The 23496-nt window shown below is 50.1% G+C and overlaps 6 protein-coding genes across 6 annotated transcripts; 2 read left to right on the top strand and 4 right to left on the bottom strand.

Moving 5' to 3' along the window:
* Positions 1-1369: 1369 nt before the first annotated feature.
* VFPPC_07659 (ABC transporter) lies at positions 1370-6139 on the bottom strand (the record flags this gene model as incomplete). The annotated part of the gene is made up of 1 exon (XM_018286481.2): positions 1370-6139. One exon carries the CDS (start codon positions 6137-6139, stop codon positions 1370-1372), a length of 4770 nt encoding a protein of 1589 aa, XP_018143131.2.
* A 2749-nt stretch (positions 6140-8888) lies between these two features.
* Positions 8889-9224, bottom strand: VFPPC_17879 (hypothetical protein; the record flags this gene model as incomplete). The annotated part of the gene is made up of 1 exon (XM_022429553.1): positions 8889-9224. One exon carries the CDS (start codon positions 9222-9224, stop codon positions 8889-8891), a length of 336 nt encoding a protein of 111 aa, XP_022285393.1.
* Positions 9225-15423: 6199 nt separating this feature from the next.
* Positions 15424-15615, bottom strand: VFPPC_07657 (hypothetical protein; the record flags this gene model as incomplete). Its single annotated transcript, XM_018286479.2, has 1 exon — positions 15424-15615. One exon carries the CDS (start codon positions 15613-15615, stop codon positions 15424-15426), a length of 192 nt encoding a protein of 63 aa, XP_018143129.2.
* A 1713-nt stretch (positions 15616-17328) lies between these two features.
* VFPPC_17880 (hypothetical protein) lies at positions 17329-17559 on the top strand (the record flags this gene model as incomplete). The annotated part of the gene is made up of 2 exons (XM_022429554.1): positions 17329-17357; positions 17415-17559. 2 exons carry the CDS (start codon positions 17329-17331, stop codon positions 17557-17559), a joined length of 174 nt encoding a protein of 57 aa, XP_022285392.1.
* A 2163-nt stretch (positions 17560-19722) lies between these two features.
* VFPPC_14276 (basic-leucine zipper (bZIP) transcription factor) lies at positions 19723-21538 on the top strand (the record flags this gene model as incomplete). Its single annotated transcript, XM_018292045.1, has 4 exons — positions 19723-19846; positions 20018-20581; positions 20645-21315; positions 21377-21538. 4 exons carry the CDS (start codon positions 19723-19725, stop codon positions 21536-21538), a joined length of 1521 nt encoding a protein of 506 aa, XP_018143128.1.
* A 1564-nt stretch (positions 21539-23102) lies between these two features.
* VFPPC_15978 (hypothetical protein) lies at positions 23103-23282 on the bottom strand (the record flags this gene model as incomplete). Its single annotated transcript, XM_018293731.1, has 1 exon — positions 23103-23282. One exon carries the CDS (start codon positions 23280-23282, stop codon positions 23103-23105), a length of 180 nt encoding a protein of 59 aa, XP_018143127.1.
* Between the last annotated feature and the right edge of the window lie 214 nt (positions 23283-23496).

The following is a 23496-nucleotide window of genomic DNA, read 5'->3' as shown; positions in this document are numbered from 1 at the left end:
TATCCCCGGTTCTGGCCAAACCAACCGTCGGAGCAGCTGCACATGCACTACAACCATGCAAGGCGTACGGCTGGGCTTTTCCGCTGTCCTCAAGAACGCCATGTCTCCAATCATTTTACATCAGGAGACCCTTGTTTCGGAATTTCGGAACCGGGGCGTGTGCATATGTCAGTTATCATTGAGCGAATATCATAGCATCGGGTGCGAAATGTCTTGTACGAACCAGCCTCGGCTAACGGTTACACAACATACCGCTGCCAACACGACATTATTTTCACGGGGCAGGGAGACCAGTCGTCGCCCTAATGTACGATCGGCTGCCCGAATTGGATGTTAATGTGGTCAGCGGCTGAAGTTGATATGCAGGTATTTCTTAAACTGTACAGCTCGTCACCTTGCATGGACTAGTCTTTTTGCCCCCTCGCCTGGGGGACCAATGACTTGGGAGGAGTAGAGTGCTGAGTTGATGAAGGGGAATGAGAAATTTGTCAAGACGAACAGTACAGGCGGAAATATGCAGCTGTTTCTCCAGATCTTGTGCTCCCGGCCCGACGGAGATCTGAACACACAGTGACATACTCTCAGACATGGGAGATTCCCAACATCTCTTAATACGAAGAATGCGGAGGACAGAGTACTCTATGCGAAATGACATTCCGCTCATGGCTTGTGAACCAGTGGTGGCATACGGTGGGACAAGAGTCTGCTAAGGATGCATAAAGTTGCAGGTTATACCTGTCTTTGTTGTTCTGCATAGTCTGGTCGTTCGCAGGGCACAAACTATCTTTTGCGGAGTAAGCGCGATATCACGCAGAAGGTCTCATCACGTACATGACATTCCTATCCCTTAGGGATCTGGCCGGGTCTTTGGGACCATGGGATAGTGCTGTTTGAGACCCTTTCCCCGTCCGCTTTGGAAAGTCGGCGGGCTGAGAATGTTTCTCTGGATCACACACCCTAGATGCTGTGCGACGTTGACCTGAGACGGATTTCGTTGGACAAACACCTGGTGTACGTGCGTGCGATACGGACAAGCCCCTTGGGTGTTGGTCTATCCGGGCACGATGGTCTGTCGTGGAGTTTTTGTTACACGAAGAAAAGCAATATGGCGTTGCTTAGAGTATTGGTTTGTTCCGTCATGTGATGGCGAGTCGAGACTCTGAAGGTGATTCAGACGGGGGGTGTCTGGATGTTGGATAGGGTTAGATGAGCACTGGGGACTTGGGACGAGCTTTTTAAGCTTACAAGAAACAGTATCCTTACTCAAAAGTCTATTAGATTCCCTTTAAACAAATATAGTAAAAACATATCATAATACAAAGAAAACGCTCTGGTGGAACCACAAACAACAATATCATGGTCCGTGAATCTAGAACCAGTCCGAGATACGCTTCTTGTACCAAGGCTTCTTCTCCTCCTTATAACCCTCCTCCAAGATATCATGTTGACCCACAATATTCAAGAAGACTTCATTAAGCGTAGTGGGAGTGACGCTGTAATGGGCGATGCCCAAGGCCTCCTTGTTCTCCTCCAGCATAACCAGCAGCTGTCCAATGGCACTGCCTGGTGTTGAACTGCCGCCCTTTTCGGAAGATTTGACATGCGGCATTACAGAGCAGGGAATGGAGTACCGCATCTGTCCGTGGTATGTCTCCTGTTCAATTTCTGCGTTCGAGAATGTCTGCGCAATCCATCCCCTGATGTAGTCCATTTCTTCGGGGGTGGAGTGTGGTGCGGTCTTGCTGACGAGATGAACGTGAAGTGTATCGCCGAACCGGTGTCGCAGAGTGTCGGTATTTCCAAGAGCAAGCATCCGTTTGGCCATGATGCCAGCTCGGTTGGCAAGCGCGTCAGCTTCTTCCATGCTATGTGTTGTCAGGAGGATGGATCGGCCGGGGACAATGGTTTCCAGGGTTCGCCACATGACTCGTTTTGCGGCGGCGTCGAGTCCTGATGAGGGCTCATCTAGAAGAATAACGGATGGGTTGCCGGTTAGAGCAATGGCAAGAGATAGTTTCCGCTTGTTACCTCCAGATAGAGTGTGAGCCATGACCTTGGTGTATACGCCGAGTCCAACTGCGCGAATCACGGCATCAACTTGTTCGTCGACGTTGGAAATTCCTCGAATGCGAGCATAATGCTGCAGGTGTTCCTCCACAGTCATGGAATCAATGGCATCGAATTGCGGGCAGACGCCGAGATTTTGTCGTGCAAGTGCTCGGTTCTTGATGACGGAGGCCTTCTCGACAAATACATCGCCACCATTACGGCTAGGATGTAAGTCGCCGCGAATTAGAGAGATGGTTGTAGATTTGCCAGCGCCGTTGGGCCCAAGCAAGGCGAAGACTTCACCGTGGTCAATACCAAAAGTGACATTATCCACAACAGTATTCTTCTTGAATGCCTTTGTCAGATGTGAGACCCGAAGACCCTCAGCATCTTGTCCGGCGTTGTCAACACGGACCAGCTCGTTTGCAATCTCGGGATCGTCGACCTCGACGGTGGTCTTGGCATGTCCTGTAGCATACTTGCCAGTACCGACCTCCAGCCAAAGAACCAACCCGAATAAGAGTATGGCTTGTACGGCAAGATACAAGATTGGCCCGCCGTAGGCAACCATAGCTCCTGGATAGCTCTGCAGCTTATCTCCATCACAGGTAGTGGAGAATGTATTGAGAGCGATAAAGAACGCTCGAATAAGGGAACCGGTAGGGAAGATGATCGCGATGACCCAGTGAGAGATGAGGATACTCTTGTCAAGAGACGCAGCCGACGAGAACGTAAGAATAAAGAGGAACGAGATCATGTACACGGCGAATCCGAGACCCTGAAGAACAGCAGTTGCCGCGTATGTCGCCAGCGCACTCTTGCACACCAACGAGAAGAAATATGACCAGAGAATTGCCACCATACCATAGAGCATGAATACAGGGAACAGGTATCCTGGGTGGTACCAAATATCTGAAGTTGTGGCAAATATGATGGTGACGAGAGCCATCGAAACCAGAATGATGGCAAAGTCAAAGAGCAAATGTGCCGCCCAAACCGGAATCGTTCTCGCTCCACTCGAGTACTGAAGGCCACGAATCTGTTGGCGTTTCTCATAATTTGGATAAAGCCCAAACAGTCCTGGGAAGATGGAGCAACCGATGCAAAAGTAGATGACCAGCTGAAGAGCGTCGAGAGTACCCGGGGCAATGGGAGAGTCAAAGTGTGTATATCGAGCCCCAATGGTCAAATTTGCGAGCATCGTGTTCATAAGGTTCTGCGTCAAAAAGGACGTATACATGGAAAAGTTATCGGCTCTCCAGGCGATAGTGGGAACGGATCCGGAATCTCCCAGCCACCATCCACCAGGTGATACCTTAAGTCGGTTGCTCTCAATGTACGACTGCATTTCCGAGAGGGAGTCGACCAATTTGAAGGAGAAGTTGCCAACATCGACAGAACCTGGAACAATGGACTTGGTGAGGTCTTTCGCTACACTGGCGTTGAACTTGGATGACGGTCCCCCGACTAAGCTTGCGGATTTGTAAAACTTGGTCAAGTCATCGAAATCTGCTCTGGACCCCGAATCCCTGGGACTGCATCCCACGGGGCCCTTGCCCTTGACAAGCATTTGTGTTATGGCGGCGGCAACAATAGGGACAAGGAACGCGATGGCATAGGGAACCCAGTTTGTCTTGAGAACTGTGAGACGCTTGCGAAGGAAGACTAAGATTTGACTTGCCCAGTTGATGGGCCGGCCAGGTAGGAGGCCCTGATGAGTGGCTCCGGCGTGTTTGACGGCATCTTCAGAGTCCGATGACCTCTCCTTGGTGGGAAGCTGGCGAGCCTCCTCGTGCTTTTTATTCAATTCTTCGTTCTCTCTCACCTCGTCGGCTAGATTCAAGAAGACGTCCTCGATTGTGGGGCCAGAGAATTGATACGGAATCCGGGCTTGTTCCAAAGTGCGAATGACCTCTGCAGCAAGTCTAGATGAAGGCGCCACGTAGGTGATGGTGTTGGATAGTTCCTTGCGTTGCACCCCAGGTACTTCAGGAGCGTGTTTCATGTGTCTTGCATTGAGAACATGGACCCGATATCCGGCGCCAAAGCTGTCTTTGAGCTGCGCGGACGAGCCTTCAGCTCGAAGCTTCCCCTTGGACAGAATAGCAATATTATCGGCGAGCAAATCAGCCTCGTCCAAGAAATGAGTAGTCATAACGATGGTCCTATTTCCTCTCTCCGACAGGAGAATGTCCCAAATCTTTCTTCTGGAGAGCGGATCGATACCGGATGAAACTTCGTCAACACAGCACACGGCACTGCCGCCAGTCAACATCATTCCCAACTGTAGTTTGCGCTTCTGTCCGCCTGAAAGAGTTTTAGACATGGCCTTTGTCTTTGGGGCCAGACCAATGGCTTTAATCAGAGCTGCCGTCTCTTCATTGCTGGCATACTTGTGAGGAGACTTGAGCTGATTAAAGATCTTGATGTGTTCTTCGACTGTGAGGTCATCCCAGAGCACGTTCTTTTGCGGCGCAATTCCAAGGCCACCCCTAGCGTCGATGGAAACATTGCCGGTGGTGAAATTGCTAATACCAGCGATGATATCCAGAGTTGTGCTCTTGCCGCTACCATTTGCACCGAGCAAAGCCAAGATCTGGCCCCTTTTCGCAGTCAAGGTAAGATTATCGACGGCAACGACCTTGGGTCGTGGCGGGGAAACAAAGGAGAAGAATCGACGCAACAAGCCCGGGCGGTAGATCTTGGTCATGTTCTCGACGCGAATGACGTCCCCGTTTTGAGCAGTGGCCTTCTCGGGCGACGATGCACTGCGAACGCCAGTCGTGACACCATGCAATGTGCGTTCCAAAAACGCGGCGATAAAGGGATAGGCGAGGAATTGCAAAATAAGGAACACCCATAGAATTATGCCGGGAAGTTTCCAGGGACTGTCTTTGTGTGCTTTGGCCAAATTGGCGCCCTGGCCGTCCTGCTCATATCTCGCGATGTAGGTGATGAAGTAGACAAAGTTGCAGGGAGTAAACAACAAGCCGAGAATGGCGACTGTGGCTGTTCCTGGATTTGGAACAGCTTGCGCGACGATACCCAATGCGATCCATACCACTGCGGTGACGACGCCAGACATCTGGGCTTTTCTCCATAGACAGGCTCCAAGGAGAGACATGGATGTGATGGCGAATCCACTGAGGATGAAGAAGATGATCATGATTCCGACGCTGGTATTCTTCCATATAAGAGCACGACAGACAAGGGATGCAATTATCCAACCAGGTAGATACGTCATGATGAATGCATTCTGGTGAGAGACAAGTCGAACAAACTGTCGATGCCAACCACGGGTGGCGGGCATCATGGCGTCGATGAGTTGCGAAATACCCGTCTCTCGCTCAGTGGCAATCACTCCCGGCATGTGGTAGCAGACGCCGATGAGGGCAATGACAAACGCGACACTGAGGTAGTTGATAAACGTCTTCTGATACTCACGCAACACCTGTGCTTCTCGCTCTTCCTCCGTCTGCTGAGTGTAGGGGTATTGTTGCACCCTGGATGGAAACGAGTCGCCAGCAATGGCCGCATCAACGGCGTGCTGCAGAGGAAGCGTATAGACTTCTGGGTCGTTGTCATCGTGGTCGTTCCTAAAGTAGAGTCCCAAACCAGCATCGGCACGAAGGGTATAGTTCCAGATGCCGCCGCTGCCCTCATTGGGAGACGAGTAAAACACAACGGCGCCATAGCAATTGGATGTACCACGGATAGTGCTCTTGCAAACATAGCCAAGATCGTCTTCGTTGGAAATCTTGGTCGCGTTCTTTCCTGCGTCTGTAACAGTCTTGCTGAGGGAGACAATGACGCGATCAATTTCCCCTCCAGAATGGCCTGTGTTTACAAAGGCAACGGTATCGCGACCGCCTTGGGCTTTGGCCAGGGCATCGCCAAGGGAAAATATGTCCTGAGGGGTTCCAATACCGAATTTGTTATTGGGGTTATTGAATTTTTGACCGAGACCGAGATAGAGCGATGCGATGACAGGGAGAACGAAGGCGCTGTAGATGGTACTTGTGAAGTGACGAAGGAGGATAATTCTGAGCGTCTTTTTGGTGAGAGTATTTGTTTGGCGCAATAGATCCATGGCGATCGATATCTGCCCAGTATGGGCTCACGGGTGAGTTGAGGTTGGTTTCTATCGCGGACGAGTTCGACCGGGTTCACGTTAACTATGTCGGAGAAGTCATGGGGATTTTGCGTTGATTGAGTGAGTGCCGCAGACTTGGACTTATTTTGATGGGCAATCGTTACCAAGTACAGCCAAGAGTTGTGTCTGAGGACTGGTATTCACATGTGTTGAATGACGCCAGCCTCTTTGCTGTTATTGGGTAATTGATGACGGGGGTATCTCGACTCTGCTTGTGATGGTCGCGCAACGAAACGAGCCAGAGCTGAATGAGTAGGAAATATTAGGGGTCAAGGTATCTTTGGTTTCTGCCTGCCACCCACGCATCGAGGAGCAAAATCTCGCCCATTTTTGTTCAGGAGATGCGGAGGATATATACACTAGTATCTTGGCTCGGTCCCATCGTGATGTCTGGTGTACTGTGCTGTGCTGGTGAGGCTGTCTCTGTCTTGGCTAATGCGTCGGTCGGTGGATCTTGGCATCCATCATCCACAATCCTCCACAACCATCCACAACAAATGTATCATTTCCCTCCATGTCCTTCTCGTTTCCCCCTTTCGGGCATCTTGTGCCGCCGTGTGGATCCTCCCATGCCGCAACTCATCAATTGATGGCTGTGCTCTAAATTGGCTGGGCGGGCGCCAGGCATCATTTCGAATGCTTGGTTGTAAGGCTGGTCAAAACTGAACTGCTTTAGCATCGTCTCACCAAATAAATGAGTGAATGAGCTTGAATGCATGTCAACTCGTGAACAACACAGCAAAGTCATCATTGCATCTGACATGGTAACATCTTGCAACTCATGAATCCGCTGGCCCTCGCCGCACCGACAAAAAGTCAACACTCAGTAATGTGATGCGCGCCAAGACGGAACATTGAACATGAAAGGACTCGCAAGATAGTTTCCGCATTGGTTGGTCTTGGTCAACGTCTTGGCACCATGGAGCAGCATATCATCTGCCAAACTAAGCACTCAATCTGCCGGGCTTGGCTTCTGATTGACACTTTGCTGTTGGCGTCTCAACCTGGGCAACCTGAAGCAACATTGAGCCCAAAGTGCCATGCCAATTATCGCCAGGTACTGAAGTACGTCACCGCAGCAAGCCACGTTGAAGCTGAGCGAATAAGCTTCGGAGACCAAGCAACCACGCAAATCGGCCGTCGGCTCAGCCAGGCTGTTGAGCCCGGGTCCGACACAATACGCGGAATACGCGAAACATCAAATCGCACGAGCGGCAGTGCTTGCTTGGCCTGCGGTTGCGGTTGCGGTTGCGGTCTTGCATCGCGCCTTGAGCTGGGCGAGGCTGTTGTTAACAATGCCGTCGAATTTGGGCAACAACCCCAACTCATCCATCGACTGGTGGTGTGAGACCCTTCTATACAGAGTTTGTGATCTGTCGCGTGAGGCGAAGTCGACAATTTGTTCTTTCGCATCGGTCGCGCCCGGAAGTAATGCGTGATGCGAGATGCGATGTCTGTGGCGGTGCGACTTGGCCAATATATACTCCGTATCACTTGCAGGGGAAAAAAATCCCTTCACATCACAGTGGCGCCTGTGCCAACTCGTACAGCAGGAAAAAGTGGAAAAAGTAGTTCTCTATTGATTTGCGAATTTTCGGCATCAAATTGTCCCCGTCGCGATTCGAGTCGCCTGTCAGAAAGAACACTTATGTCCTCTTCAAAATCACGAGGAAAAAAATGCAGTCGAGGGGTTGTTTCACTGCCTGATGTAAACCTGTTTCGTCTCCTGCAACAGGGCCCGACTACGAAATATTCGCAAATATTCACAAATATCGAGTCTGGATCTTGCCGACAGTTATGTCCACTGCATAGGCTTGCGCTTCCACTCGATCATGCGCTATTCGTAACCCGCCGCTGGATTAGAGTAGATGATTTTGAAGATCGCTTGGTCGCCATCTGCCGAGTTCGAAAATGTTTATATGCTTCGGAAAATGCTCATTTTCCCCCTTTGTGGCAAGTTTGCTAGGTGGTTATGTGTCAACCTCGGGCACGTCAAGCAAACTGGGAGGAAGGAAATAAGTCATTAGTTGGCAGCAACTTTTGGTGTTGGAGTCATAAACTTACCACACATAGGTTGAACAACAGCCATAGCAACAGTTCAACTCCATATCATCAAAAATATCAAGATTCAAAAAGAAAAAAAGACAAAAAAGGCAATGTTCACCTAGCCGGCGAAGTGTTTGTTTGTCAATTTGTCGAAGTTATATTGAATGGAGAGTTTTTCGCTGGCTTACCCTATGCCTCCAAACCTCGGTTTTTGAGACCAGTTCCCAGAGTCACACCAAAATCGCTGACACTAGTAAATTTGTTCAAATTAGCAGAATCGGGTGCTGTTACGTCAATACTTGCATCAATCCTTAGATCCCTGCTGGCATCAAATCCAACTTGTCTGATAACGCCATTGCTTCAGCTCTGTCATGCGTTTCGCACCACGATTGATGCCGTGAGCGGAACGGCACTGTCAATGTGGCATCTGAAACGAGCCTTCAAACCTCAAGCAACGTGACACAGGAAACCTGCAAGACTATCCTCGAGAACTAAACGCCGCTATCAGTCCAGAAGTTTGATTCCATTCATGTGGACGTTATCCCGAAACTCTGCCTCACTTTGGAATCATCGCTTCGGCAGTGGCAGGGGTGCACAACCCATGAACGGGCTTCTCTGGCAGGGCAGGTTCAAGTTCATTTCAAGAGAAGCCTTGGAGTGGCACATGCGCAGTGAGACCATGCTTCTGAACGAGAGAATGACAGCACGTCGTCAGAATGAGCCAATTTCGGATGCATGCATCATCTCGACCCATGGGAACTTCAGAGGCAATACGGAGTATACAATTGCCACTTACAAAGTCCCGTGCCCAAAGTGTACATGGCGTAGTTTGTGTGGACCACACTCCCCAACTGCAAACATACGTGATGATGGTTGTTTTGAGTCTGAAGGATTTATCCATGTCAACCAATACACCGATTAGAATCAGGGGCAAAATCGAGGAGTATATGGGTGAAAAGGCATAACTGATGGCCATTTCATAGCAATACAAATCGGGTGTATTAACATTTCTTTTCAGAAGAAAAGTGCATGAAGGCAGCCGTGACTATCCCGAGAGGCAGAGCGACTTGTGGTAGTGAACCAAGAGTCCAGCGGGATCAGCCTGGGGACACCCAACACTTCTGACAACCAACAAGAGATTGCGAACTTCGGTATGTAAAATGTGCCTTGCCTAACATGGTACCACAGAAGGAAGACTTGGGGGCCAGTTGTTCCGGAGTTGCATAGTCTGCTGGATAAAGCTCGGCAGTGTCTTTGATGTTAGGCCCCCACGCCTCCCACAACGTTCCTAACCCTGAGTTCGCATTGCAAGAAATGGGAAGAGGGATAAGTGGAGAGAATCGCAAGCGAGACAGGGAGTGCTTGTCAAGGTTGTGTTCGCTGAAGTTATCCTTGCCAGTGCCAAATCCTGGACCCCAGTCGGAGTCGATATCGAGGCTGCGATATTTGCCAGTTCACCAAACCAAAATAAAACCACACGAGACGCCGATACGTCTTATCGATCCATGATTCACCCGCCGAGAGAGTAGCACGCTGTAAGCTGTGTCCATTTGGACATCATCAGTTCAAGGAAGTAAAACAAAGCCTGGTACTCGTGGGGGGACAACTGGGGACCCTGGCGATGTTGGTGACAGGACGGGACTGACGGCAAACCCAGGCGGCTCGTTGATGTGAAGCTAACTGTTCACCACAAGATTCGTAACGCTATGGTTCTCGACTTTCTCAACAGGGCGACAGCTGCTACGTAGTACCTGGACGTAAGCGAAGTGAGACGATGCGGGCTATGAGTAATCGCCAAGCAGACAAGGAGTGTGTAGGTTGGTTGGTTGCCTGACTCGGAGCTGTTATCAAATCGACACACTGATCGACAACAGGTCCTTATGTGCCAGCCTTCCTGACAACGGGAGAAACAACAAGCACCCTTCGATGTACTGCAAGACTCAAGCAGATTAACTTTCACATCCGCTTTCTCGATCTTCACGTCTCAGCAAGATTAATTGGTTTCTTTCCGTCCTATGCCTATGTCGGGTATGTCATAGTAACGCTACCGTTTGATCAACGGCCATCGTGCGGGAATGTCAACACCCACTCCTCCACCTGGAACAGAAGGCAAATTGATGCACAGAACCACACGGGCCAAGGCAGGGAAGGGGACATCGAGGAACAAGGTCAGGCCATCGCTTCTCGCTGCTCCTGCGCCATCGCATTGTGCGGGTGGCTTTGGTCAATTGTGGGAGAACCAACCAATGATGTGAGCAATCTCCGGCGGCATTGCTCTGGTATGCTTGGTCCCGAGTCAATCAATCTGCTGCTCGCTGTTTTCTGGCCACGCTAGTCGAGGTTCAAGATCCATCGTCCTGCAGCTCCCTGGGGTATGGTGTGCTAAAGCTTCTTGGGTCTAGTAATGGCGACGTTTTGTACATGTATGCCAATGCCCCCCATCTTGAGGCATCCCTGCCGTATCAACCTTCCGCTTTGCTAGCGAATTTACTGGACGAGATTCTAGCCCTGCAAAGCCCTACCGGCAAGCTTGAGCATAGACACAAGGCTGCCCGTCCCACTGCTGATGATCGTCAGCACGTGGCATCCTGCATGCTGCGAGGTGTCAGGATGGCAAAAACTTCTGAAAAGTCGACACCGAAACCTGGTTGAGAAGCCCATTCGTGGAATCTTGTCGCTGGTTTCATGTTTCTGAGATCGTTGTCAGAGTATTTGCTGCAGAGGTTCTCGCCAACCTTGTCAACTCGGAAATTTGTACTCCTGTATGGCCAGTGCTCGGTTAACTTGAATTCCTCTGTCGTACATGTTCGGCATCCAATCAGTTACGACTCGTCTCACGGATGGAATTTCCCGTTGCGCCACCTGGGCTGCGATGATGCTCGAGAAAATGACTGCTCTATACTAATGCTCGTCATCCACAGATTCCTAGTTATCGAACCCGGAGCTGAATTTCTGACAATCGGCGTGGTATAAAATTCATCAGGAGTGTTTTTCTTATTTATTTTCCTGTATTGAGGTGCTGTTTTGTTTTCGATCCTGCGACGATGATCTGCCAGCATTTCGACAAGAAATTTTGCGAATTCGCAGAAAGACGGTAGTTGCGACAAGAAGCATATTGAACTTGAACTTGCTATCTTGTGTCAACAGAATTGATGAAAGTGCATCAAACCATAGGTTTTTTATGAGATTTGACAAAGTCACAGGTGTAACAGAAGGACAAGGGTTGCGTATGCGCACGCATTCACAGGCTCTGCCTCAACTGCTCATCACCCGCAAACTAAGGTTTGCATTCTTTTCTCTGGCATCTATTCCAAGTAGAGAACCGAGAGTATAGTGGGTTTAAAAAAAATACTGCTTGTTCCAGCTAGATATAAAGGATGAAAGCCTGCTTTTTGCATGCGCCGAGGAGTGAGAAAGTGGCAAAACACAATATTGCTCGTATTATCTTGGTTTGAAGATCAGAGGGATACTAGATTATTAGCAAAGTTAGCCAAAACCCCAGTCTCTGAACTACAGCACTCGAAACTCTTCGTAGTCACAGCGAATAAGTATTATGGTCTAGCTACGGTCACAGAGGTTGCATTTTTGTCTATACCTTCATTCTGTCGTGGTTGATGGAGGCTCGCATTGTACCAACAAGATTAGCGGTAAACGGAGAGCTCTTTGGCCGCATCGGCAGGTAATGTACTAAAGTGGCATGGCAGTTGATGTTGGTGGTTTCCTGAACAACAACTCAGAACTGTGATCGTACCTAGAATTCTTAGCCATACTTTACTTTGACTCTTGGTTGCTTGTGAGTACAGTATGTCAGTCATTTTGGGAATCAACCAACAGGAAAGGAGCCAAAAGATGTGTGGGGAGCCAATACAGCGATAGCCGACTAAGTGGAAGCGAGAGCCATGATACATGATGAGTGACCCGGAGGTTCAGCTTAACTCAGCGACGCAGGCCCACATCAGGGATATGAGAGGAGCAAACATGCCCTTGGACCAGTTATACCAGGCAAGTCTGACGGGCCTCGTCACTCTCGTCGTTCCACCATGGCAGTGTGGTGCTCCGCGGCCTCGAAGAGCGAAATTATTGATGAATTGACTTCGTGTCTGAAAGGACTGATGAGCCACTTTGCTCGGCACGCCAAACGGGCGTTGGATGGTAGCTCATTTCCAAGGGCATTGTGAAACCTGTCTAGTCGTAGGATTAAGTGCCTTGTCCATGTAGCTGATACAGCGGAAGACAGCGCCGAGAGATAGGGTGTCTTGTCTGAAGGCTGTGGGATGAAGATGGGACTTGGAGGGGCTTTTTGATACCTGTATGCTGAACAAACAACTCCAGTGGGTGTGAGGTCAAGTTTGCAACAACTCGAAGCCAAGGCTCCAGTGCCCAGATTGTCGGTGGTCTGAGCTTCAGCCATCAAGCATTAAATTCTCACCCGCGCATGCACTACAGAATGTCCTTCCATAATGGGATCAATCCACCCCCAACGCAACAATCATCTGCGTTGCAACCATGGGTGGTCTTGTTCCTCGCTGCTTATCCCGCTTTCTGACATAGGCGGAGAACTAAGTAGCTTCCATGCGACAGCAGTGGGCTCTAGGCTGGCAAACCAATGTGGTCGTGCTTCTGGTTCCGCGGTGTGCCATCGAGAAATCTGCACAAGATTCTATGAATAACTTAGCATGTGGTCTGGGCCCTCAGGCTCAGGCAGTGGGTGCTTGGTCTGCGAAGTGCCTGCCGCCAACTTGAACTACGATTGAGGCAGATTCTCAGCCAACTGGAAGACAGGCTGACTGGTACCACGTACTGAATCTGGCTTGCCGGCAACGGCGCCATGAAATCGGCAACGAATTTCGTCCCTGGCGCCCCGCATGTCAGACGTGACGCATTGAGAGCGGCGTGTATGCAGAGGCGCCGTTTGTGCGACCAGGGGCTCCGACGGCAGACAAGCAACCACCTGGTTACTTGACATGTACCTAGGGATGGAGTGAGCAGTTGGTCACTCGTCTCCATGTCCATTTTGACGGGTCGATCATGGTTGATACTCTGCCACTCGGCTCTGGCTCCCGGCTCCAGTTTTGGGGCCAGGAACTCGCGGCTCTCGTCCTCAAGGTCCCTCGTATGCAGATTATGGCCACAGGAACCAAACGAGCGTTGTGCTACCAACAGTCAGTGTGTCAGCTGCTTTCAAATGCTTACCTGTTGCGCCTACCAGGCAAGCTACAGCAAGCACACATTCACATGCGCATGGCAGGTTAGGTAGCCAGGAAAATAGAGAATCAGGCGAAACTTGCTCCTAGAGGAAGAGGAGTAAAATTGCACCAGCCAGTCATTGTGGATTTTGGCGTCAACTGGTGATGATGATATCCGTCGCACTTGCCTCGTCGACAACTTTCCAGTTCATTTTTGTTGACCCCACCAGACCAGACCGGACAAGGCCAAAGCACTGACCAGACCTGCCAACAAAGAAGGCAAGTGCAGCAACAAAGGACGCGTTGCCTGTGGCAAGTTTGCGGAAACATTTTCATGCCGTCTTTTGTCCTCCCAACCTTTTCGAGTCCTGTCTAGTCCAACCCATTTTTTAGCCCGAAATCGCCTGGCTCTCACAATTCCATGGCTGTCTTTGACCCTGTCGATAGCTGACGACTAGCCTGTTTGTCCACCGAATTGACCCATCTGAAAGCACATTACGGAGTACATCCAGCAAACTTGAGAGTTTGTGGCAGCGATCACGTCCTGTCAGCATCCTGGTGGTTCTAGACAAGCTCAACCACTGAGGGGAACCGAGATTTGATATTCGGGGACAGTCGAAGGCAGCACCACCTACAGCTGTTCAGCCCGTGTGAGACGACCTGAATAGCTCTGCAACGTCTCGAGCCAGGGAGCCACAGACAGGCAAAGCAGAATGCTGGACCTGAAGAGACGCATGAAGAGGAACACTCCAAGTATGGCATCCGACACACCTTCGCCAAACTCTGGACTAGTTCACCCTACCTCCCTGTCTGAGATGCGGCCATCAGACACGGCGCCGCTTGTGGGGAAAACCCGCCGAACGCCTGACTAGTCTTCAAGCACAACCACACAGCCCGAGACAATAGAAAAGCCATCTATGAGTCTCCATACTCTACCGTTAAGCGTCGACTTGGTCTAACAGCAGCTGAACGCAACCGGATGATGTTATATAAATCTCGAGCAAAGATGGTTGTGGCTGACCACCAATGGACCAGTTTGGATGCTGGAATGAAATGGACGCTGCCACAGGCAACTTGGATGCTAAATCATCATTCCATGGGCCAGCCCAGGAGCTGCACGCGCTGTGTTCTATTCTCCCAGCTTGATCAAAGTGGCCATCAATGCCAAACACATCAGAGGGTTCAAGTGTTAAAACTGTAACATTTGGTAGCGCCGAGGCAGTTGGGCTATTGCGGAACACCAAGAGGTTAAATTTGAGCGTGTCTTCATGCTCACTACCACCGAACCATTTTCCTCCTTACTAGGTCGACGAAGAGCTCTCTTAGGCGTCAGGACAACGGGCATGATCAGCGTGGGGCTGGTTTATCAGCTCTTTCAAACATACAACATCAGTCAAGGTCGGCAGACTTTGCAGGAGTTGAGATAGGGAAGGGGCCTCTACCATGCATGGAGCTGACAAGCCCCGAACCTAGTTCCAATTCGGGTAAAGGCGGGACTGACCATCAGAATACGTATTGCACTACTTCACCCCCATATGCACCGAAGAAGCCAAGTTGGATTGCCTGATTTTCATTACCCTCCGACAGTCGCAATCGCCAGAGATGCTTGTTACGAGAGGAAAGGCGGGTTGGTCCCTCATAGTCAAATAGTGCTTCACTGAAAATGGCAAGGCGAGCCAGCTGATCGAATCGGGGCCATGGGCTGTCATTAAATCTCCGGCCCAATTTATCCAGAAGAGCTACCTTGTGGAATGAGACAACTTCATGCTAACCAGGGCTTGTCGTGGGATATCCATGAACAAACGTCTGGTCTGAGATTCATAGCAACCTCGGTGGTAAACGAGCAAGATTGCTCATTGAAGGACAATGCACTCTAGTGCAGCAACCCAGAGATTTGCCTGTGAGTCGAAGTTGCTCCGAAAGCATGACAGAGACCAGTTGGCTACTGATTAAGGTCTGCTTCTCTCCAGAGCAGGTGCACAACCATGTTCAAGCAAGAAGAACCGGTCTCACGAGGAGTCGTCTCCAACGATAACCACGATGATCTGGGTTTGGTTTGATGGTCTCATCGCCATAAGATATCCTTAGTGGAGGCGTCACCGGGCAAATGGAACGTATTGCACCGAATAAGCCCCGTTTCAGAAACAAAGCCTCTGGCGGAAGCACTCGCATACTGGCCATTCCGAGGGTTACAGGGCTCTCACTTTAACCCCAAATTTAGCTTGAGAATGCCTGGCCGATCAGTTCGTCTTGATCATCTGTTGCCTAATTTTGAACCGTACAGTCTAGCGGAAGGACAACAGAAAAGATGGCAAAAATACCTCCAACTAATTATGCACAATCAAATTGACGCTGAGGCTAGCATGAATCGAAGCTCGGGTTTACGGCCATGGTGAGTTGTCTGTGTTCTTCCATTGCTTGCCAGCTTGGCGTGCGACTAGGTGAAGCCAAGCCTCTTCACCGGAGCAAAGTACAGACTGAAGCGCAATTGTAGTGGATAGGAAAGCCACGAGGGACATCATAGCTTGACTTTTTCCAGTCGCCTGTATCAATGGATATGCATGACGGATGTCGACTATCTTCTCATAATGCATTTTGTCCACGACCAGCAAATAGCAACACAACAAGGAGTTAATTTGCCACTGGGCTTAGTGTGAGCTAACAGGAAAACAATTTGGAGCCTGAAGGCGATATTGTATACCACTTGATGCGCATCTTGCTCTAACTGTGGTGAAGAGTCAGAGAAGAAGACCTGAGAGGGTTCTAATAAATCATACGCGGATGCAGGCTGTTCATTGTAACATTAGGGCCTCTGGATATCTCTGCATCTAGTAGCGTTGTGCAAGCCTGTCTTTTCTGACTTCAGACAACCGGACACTGCTCTCCTTGTCCACGGGACGCCTTTACTATGTGCGTGTTTGCCTCAACCATATTTGGCACGATTTCGAGTCCGAAGCAAAATTGCCAAGTTCTCATTTACTTCCTACGTCCGCAAATGGTCATCGAGGCAGGGAGAATTCTGGCCAACTCTTAGGTTGGCCTGACTAACGGCGAGGCGTGTGGCGACGTTATTCAACCCAGATTGAGCCGTGGAAAATACCATCACTACGAGCAATTGACCAAGGCCGAGGGGGTCTAGATTATGTGGCTAGTCATTCATGCGGCAAAGCAACATACTGGAAGGCGTGCATGAACATTTGAGACCCTCTCGCTCGAAACACAATAGCCTTAAAGGGACTTTACTTGAAAGCAAGCATTTGGATGACGACCTCGCGGTTATTTCGTCTTCCCTTGCGACCTCAAACTATCGATCAATTCCTTGAAGAGGCGACTGAGGCAGTTATTGGAGGATTTTTCAAAGCCGGAAGTGCATAGGCCATGTGGGCAGTCAAAACTCAGTGCATGCCATTGGCTTCGTCAGAGTTGGTGCCCATGGGTTTCAGCTATGAGTGTGCAGGCAAGATATTGATATGGATTGTGGACAACCTTGTTGGCTGTGACAGGATCACAAGGGTCTCATCACCACAGTCCATCATGTATGCACTGAGCATGAATGGCAGAGACACGGAGTACCCTTGTAGTGGCCACATTAATTGAGGAGATGGAAGTGGCCTTTGGTGGCTGACAAGAACACAAACTCTTGTCAGCTTTGGTCGATTGCACAAGGCTCGCTCACTGTTGGATGGGACTTCATTCCATCTTCCAACAGAGGAGGGATACTGGCGATACTCAATGTTGTCAAGCAGAAACCTCTCAGAGAGTCCATTACATCTTCATGTTGGAAGAGACAATCTAACCATTCATCAGCTGCAGGTGGCAGAAGGTGCCTTTGCGGGCGGCAACTCTGGACCACTCTGGTGGACGACACGGTGGATCGGTGACTAGGACAGGGGCATGGAATATGGAATATGGACGTTGAGTTGGCAGTTGTGCGTATGAAATTCACTCTGGCATAACTTGCACACTGATACTTCAAACAGCAAAAACGAAGCATACCGTACTCCTTGTGAAGGACTTCTCCCATATCAACTATTCACAGCGGCGTTGGTGTCTCAATCTCCAGTTTGTGGGGTCTATGCTGCTGAACCAACACTACGTGATACCGAGGACATTGGTTACGAGTGAGTGCAGCCCAACAGCTGCGTGATCAGAAAGACTACCCTTAGAAATAATCTCATAAGGTCCCGGAGATCGACCTTTTCACACTAGTCAAGGCAGCAGGATTCTTTGAGTTGGAGAACCAGGGACGAGCCACTAGCATCAGAGCCTGGCCTTACCACTCATGTCACCTGTTCCCACACATGAAGGATGAGATGAGCGGATCACACATGGCCACGCGCTGGCCCTTCATGGCGCCAGAACAGGCCTTCTGGCCCTCGTAACTTTTGACTTTCATCTCCCTGCCGTCTAGTTGAGCCAATTGTGACGACCTTGGTGCTGGCCCGAGCTTGTCACAGGCACCGGTGCGGCTCGGGGGCTGCCGGACAGAATGGAAAGCAAGTACTCCGTACGGAGCAGAGCAGCAACTGGTACCGAGAAAGGGACATGTACCATGGCCCTGTGCAACCAGCATCCTCGACTAATTAACGCCATCAAAAAAGGATGAACATTTCCCTCTCCCCTCTTGGTTTGTTCGGTAGCCCAAACAACAGAGGTGGAGATTCAAATCTGATCTTGATTGATTTGTTGTGGTTTTTGCCAGTAGTTGTCGCACATTGGCCTTTTTGCCCGGTCTCAATTTTCCGGCGCGTCCGTCTCCGTCAGCATTGTACAAACCAAATGCATGTCGCAAAACGCAGCACAAATAGGCGACCCGTTCTGGACAGAACTTCGTCCCGCTGAAAACATGCAGAGTAACAGTGGTTTGTTACCAAGTCAAGCCTACCCTCACACACGTGCACTCTTTCTGGACCTGAGCTCGAATTGAGACAGGCAAAATATTGGTGCATACATGATGAGATGGGGTAAGTCCAGCATGGCAAAGCCACGGCCGCATAATGTGCCCATGAGTAATCCTAGAGGCATCTGTTTCGCGGCGATTCTACCACTGCTTTCCCGCGTCAACATAACTGAGAGATTCTGCAGTAGCTTTAAATTTCGAAATTCGAGCTGTTTTCCGGAGGACTAGTTTCTTGGCTATGCCAGAGACTTGTTCACAAGTACGATCCACTACCTGGTTATCTGGACGCCTTCACACGCCCCAAATCTGATAGTCTTGTCTAACAGCCACATGGAACAGGCACCGTGTTGGGGGGTGCCGTGTGGTTCTGTGAATCCGGCAATTACAACACGCCCTCCCTGCACATTAGCCCAAAGGGACTTCTCAACCATCATCCAAGTATCTGGTTGACGATGGCCGGGATGGGGTGTAATTTCCAAACCCCCAGCACAACTTGTTCCCTTACCTTCAGCAGTAAATGGGTACACCAGACCAACCCCTTTGAGGACCAGCTATTCTGTACTGAGCCAACAGACACACACCCCTCAGACTCCCGACAACTCGAACCTCTGCATCCCACTGATGAGCATGGCGCATTCCTCCATGGAGATCAGGATGCCCCATCACTGTGGATTGGGGCGTGTGTGAACAACTCGAGCGAACCGGGGGGGCGGTTGCAGAGAAGTTCACAGATCATGAATCGAGGATTGATGTGCCCTGGGGCCATGCAAATGTGACTTACAAGAGTCCTGCCACTGTTTTCGATACTGCGATGAGGAATTACGGAGGTACCACTTCGCAAGGCGGGACCAAACAAGAGACTGGGGTCGCGTCGAGTGCCTAGGGAGCTCGACTTTGCCCTATGCCGGGGGCTTCGAGCGGTTTACAGATATATACATAAAGCAGGTGGGACACGAAGTCTCCGCCATCGTCGTGCTTTTCTCTCGTCTTTACCGTCCAAAGATCTCTGTCATCTACCAATTCGTTACTCTGTTATACCTTACAGTCCAAGGGCTTGTAGTGCTGGATATCTACAACCTTCTCTTGTTGACTGGTCCTTGGAACCTTGATTTACTGCAACTCCCCCTCATTTCGCTACTTCACCGATCCAGTGCGAAGCACGGGAGAGGATGTCTGTGTTGACGGAGACTTGCTGGAGTTATCCGGCCGGCTCGACAACCCTCTCCGTTAACCCAGTGGCATTTACACCGATTCCACTCCCAGTTTCGCCAAATTCGGTATCTCCCACAGCGGGTTCCTCATCCCCGCAAGCAACGTTCTCATCTCCCGCCGGTGGTGTGATATACCCATCAGTCATTAGAAGCCGAAATCGCCGTAACAGCTCAAAGATGCCTTCGACGTCGTCATCTCTCCCCAATCCCAAGGAGCTTAGCATCGAAGATGACTGGACTAGGGTTAAAGACCCGAAGGAAAAGAAGAGGATTCAGAACCGGGTAGCGCAGAGAACATATCGTGAGTCTGCATTTTATATCTCTTTCGTTTTAAGGCTTGGCCGCATCCAGGGACACTGCACATGGCATGCCGAATTCATAGCCATCATTGGGTCTGCCTCCAAATGAAACTCTGGAGGCTTGTAGTGTCGTCTTTCTCCAACAACGGCATCAGAGCTAACTACTGATTCAGGTCATCGAATGAAGGCAAGGCTTGGTGAACTTCAGGCCCGGTTGGACAGCCATGAGAAGCAAAGGATCCATACGACTGGTCATGGCGGTAACGACATGACCCAAGGGGTTTCTAGCGTACCAATTCCTTTTGGCACAAGTGCTCTGGTCATGAATGGCCATTCGAGCACCCATAGCCTCACCGGACTTAATTCAGTTCTGACGAATGGACGCGGTGGAGAAGTGTCCCAACCCCCCTTGAGCAACGACCGGTCTCATGCTTTACCGATTCTGCAGACCAATATGTACGATATTCCCGCAGACGAATCTACCACCTCTTTGTTCTCACACAATCCGCAATTTCTCAATAGTCCCCCGAACTCTCACTCATCTCCTCAAGCTCATAACGCTCTGCCCTCCCCTCCTGGAAGATCGGATTCTGAACAATCAGCCAAGGTATCTCAGGATTTCGTTCTTGATTGCCTCCGATTTCAGTCACAGCTCTTGAACAGGCTCAATACACTTCAAAATGACCCGGCATGTACGGCCCAGGGCCAATACTCGCAGCCTGAGGGGCTTCCTCAATGTACGTTGACACCTTCACCGTTGAGTGATATTTCATGTGAACTCTTGCGCTAATGGGGCACAGTGATGGACGGCATGAATCATGAGCAAATATCTTGTATGGGAGGCTTTAATGCCGCACACGCTGAGGCTGTGGATTTCGCATATGAAAATGCGCCTGACGCCTGGAAACCTGGCAACTTCAGCCAGAAGCTTCGCCAGCCACCTGCAGCCGGGTCTGTGAACTTTCCACCATTGCTACCAGTAGCAGCACCGGGAATGGAACCCGTAATGGGCTCCAAAAGCTGTCACGCTACTCCTACCGGACTGGCTGCACCAGGGCAGATTCTGGGTCGGGAAGCAACAGCAGATGAACGCATCGAAAACATAATGCAACATATACAAGCCAATGGCTATGAGAGTTTTGATGATTTGGCCACGGAATACTATTGCAGAATGAATAGAGACGGAGATACAACCCCCCTTGCAAACGAACAACATGTGAGAAGAGATGGACGGTTGGCGAAGGTGATGAATGCTGTTCTCCACGCAACTAACAGCTGGACACACTGGGAGCGCCAATCTTTTTATGAAGAGATTCTCAAACTTGCGGAGTCCATGGTTGCTTCAGAAGCGGCAGAAACGAGGGACACGGTGCTGTCGCACCTTGGGCCTATTGTGGAGGCTAGTGACTTGCAAAATCATGCAACCAAAACAGAATCTCTACATTCTATAAAGAGAACTCTTGAGCTTGAGGTGAGTTTGTATCTTATTGGGAGCCACGGATATATTGCTGACTTGGCATTCGCTTGGATAGTTGCCCAACTCCTGGGCGTTGAACATTGCTCTTGCCAACGAAACTGCGGCTGGGTGGCAGGAGGATTGCTCGAACACGGCATTGGCAACGACGCTAATTCAAAAGCTTGCCGGCCGAGTACCCAAGGACAAGCTCCTAGGATTAGTGGAAGCGTGTCTATGAGAGAGTCTTGGAGGCGGTTGGGTTGGTTGTGGGCACTTCTTGTTTGCATGCATGCATGCGCACCGCACCAACCACGACGTCCTGCCGAATTTTTGTATTCATTATGGTAGTGTTGCATTTGGGCGAGTTCCGGGGCGTTATAGGCGAGCATTGGGTTATTCTTTCTGGTTCAAGTTGTCTGCTTCTATGATTTTTGATCGGGGACTTTTGGGTGTGGAGTCGACGAACCAACCGACGGCCGCGTGGACTACAAATGGTCCAAGCTGGGCTGGGATGTTGTTGGCTGACGTTTGAACCAGGCGGTTCTTGTGTACTTGGGACTGAGCAGGCTATGTTTGGGGTTTGGTGGGCATATTTCAGCGATGCGGGCGATTGGAGTATGGTAATGGTATGGTATGGGATGGGATGGGATGGGATGGGATGAGACAATGTGGCGTTGGTACGGTGCACGAAAGCTGTTCCTTTAAGCGCAATTTGACCATGTCAGATATGATTTGTTTGAAACGTGGATTTCTCCAATTTTACTTAGTTTTGTTATTGCGTTTTCATAGACATTGTTGGCGCAACCGGCTTAGCCACAGTTGAGGAGAAGTATCTGTATTCCAGGCAAGGTGTCCTCGGTACGATATTGATAGTAGATCAAAATGATGAAGTGAATAGAAGAGGCTCAGTTACCCATGTTCAGAAACACGGTGGTTGGTTGGTCGGTTGGTTGGTCGGTTGGTTGGCCGGTAGTTGACTGGTTTGCTTGCTTGCTTGCTTGCTTGCTTGTTGGTTGTTTCGTCTGGTCGTCTGGTCGTCTGGTTCTTCGTTCGTTGGTACAGAGAGGTAAGGCCAGGCAAGGTAAGGTAAGGTAAGTAAGGTAAGGCAAGGTAACTCACTCACATGAGTTGTGGCATATGTGGGATGACGTGAGGAAACAGAGGATGGTGCAGATTCAATCAGGCTCAAAGAGGCAATTGGTGAAATGAATGAAACAAGTCTGTGTGGGCGCAGGTAGGCAGGCAGACAGCAGACAGCGGACAAACAGAGAGACAGACAGGGCCTTCATGCAAGCACAGGCAGCTGGCTAGCATGGTATTGAATTAAGGTCGAGGGTCGGGCGGGCGGGAAAGGATGTCACGTCAATGCCGAATGTGACTTTGGATGAATGAATGTGAGAGCGAGACCGAAAAGCGGAGATCTGGAGTCTGTCAATTGACGTTTTGAGAGAGAGTGAAAGTGCATGTCTTCTGTGTAGTCTGTACTGCACTCTGTATGGTCTTTCTGTTGTCAAGTGAGCGCCTGGTCTGGTGCGGGGCAAGAAAAGGGACCCTGGACCAAGTGTGGCCTAGCCTAATCTAGTCTAGTCTACTTTAGTGTGAGCGTGGCCCAGCCTGGCATGGTCTGGTCTGGCATGCCATGGCCAACATGGGATCCTGACGTGGCTTGAACTTGACTTCTTCCATGTTCTACGTTCCATGATCCTCCAGTCCTCCTCTCTGACTACCAGTCTGCCAGACTGCTACAGACTGCACTGAGCTGTATCCTCACGTATTCCACATCTACCTACCTATTCAGGTACCTACCTACCATCCGTCACGTCTGGCCCACGTTCACGTCCATGCTCTGATCGGCAAACCTCTGTATTGCGGGGTATTTTTGTGTTTCGACGGCTTGGCAGTTTTAAAGCTTGGCGCTTGATATCTGGATCGTGCATTTCGGCCGACCAAATAGTCGGTTTAACCGCAACACCATTAGCCATATGGAACCATCTTGACACTTACACAGTTGACTCGAAGGCCGCTTCTACCCTGCCGGCCGGCGACTACGAGCTTGATCCCTTCCTCGCCCAAGCTCGGCATCTTGTTTGTCGAAATTTCTTGCTTCATGCCCTGATTGTTGCCCTGATTGTTTCCCCTGTACCCCCAATTCCCTTCGTTTCTATTGCAGCATTTCGATACGAATATTGGCATTGA

Source organism: Pochonia chlamydosporia, chromosome 4 (genome assembly GCF_001653235.2).
Source record: "Pochonia chlamydosporia 170 chromosome 4, whole genome shotgun sequence".
NCBI lineage: Eukaryota > Fungi > Ascomycota > Sordariomycetes > Hypocreales > Clavicipitaceae > Pochonia > Pochonia chlamydosporia.
Note: the sequence above shows the minus strand (reverse complement) of the source record. Positions and strands in the feature narration are given on the sequence as shown.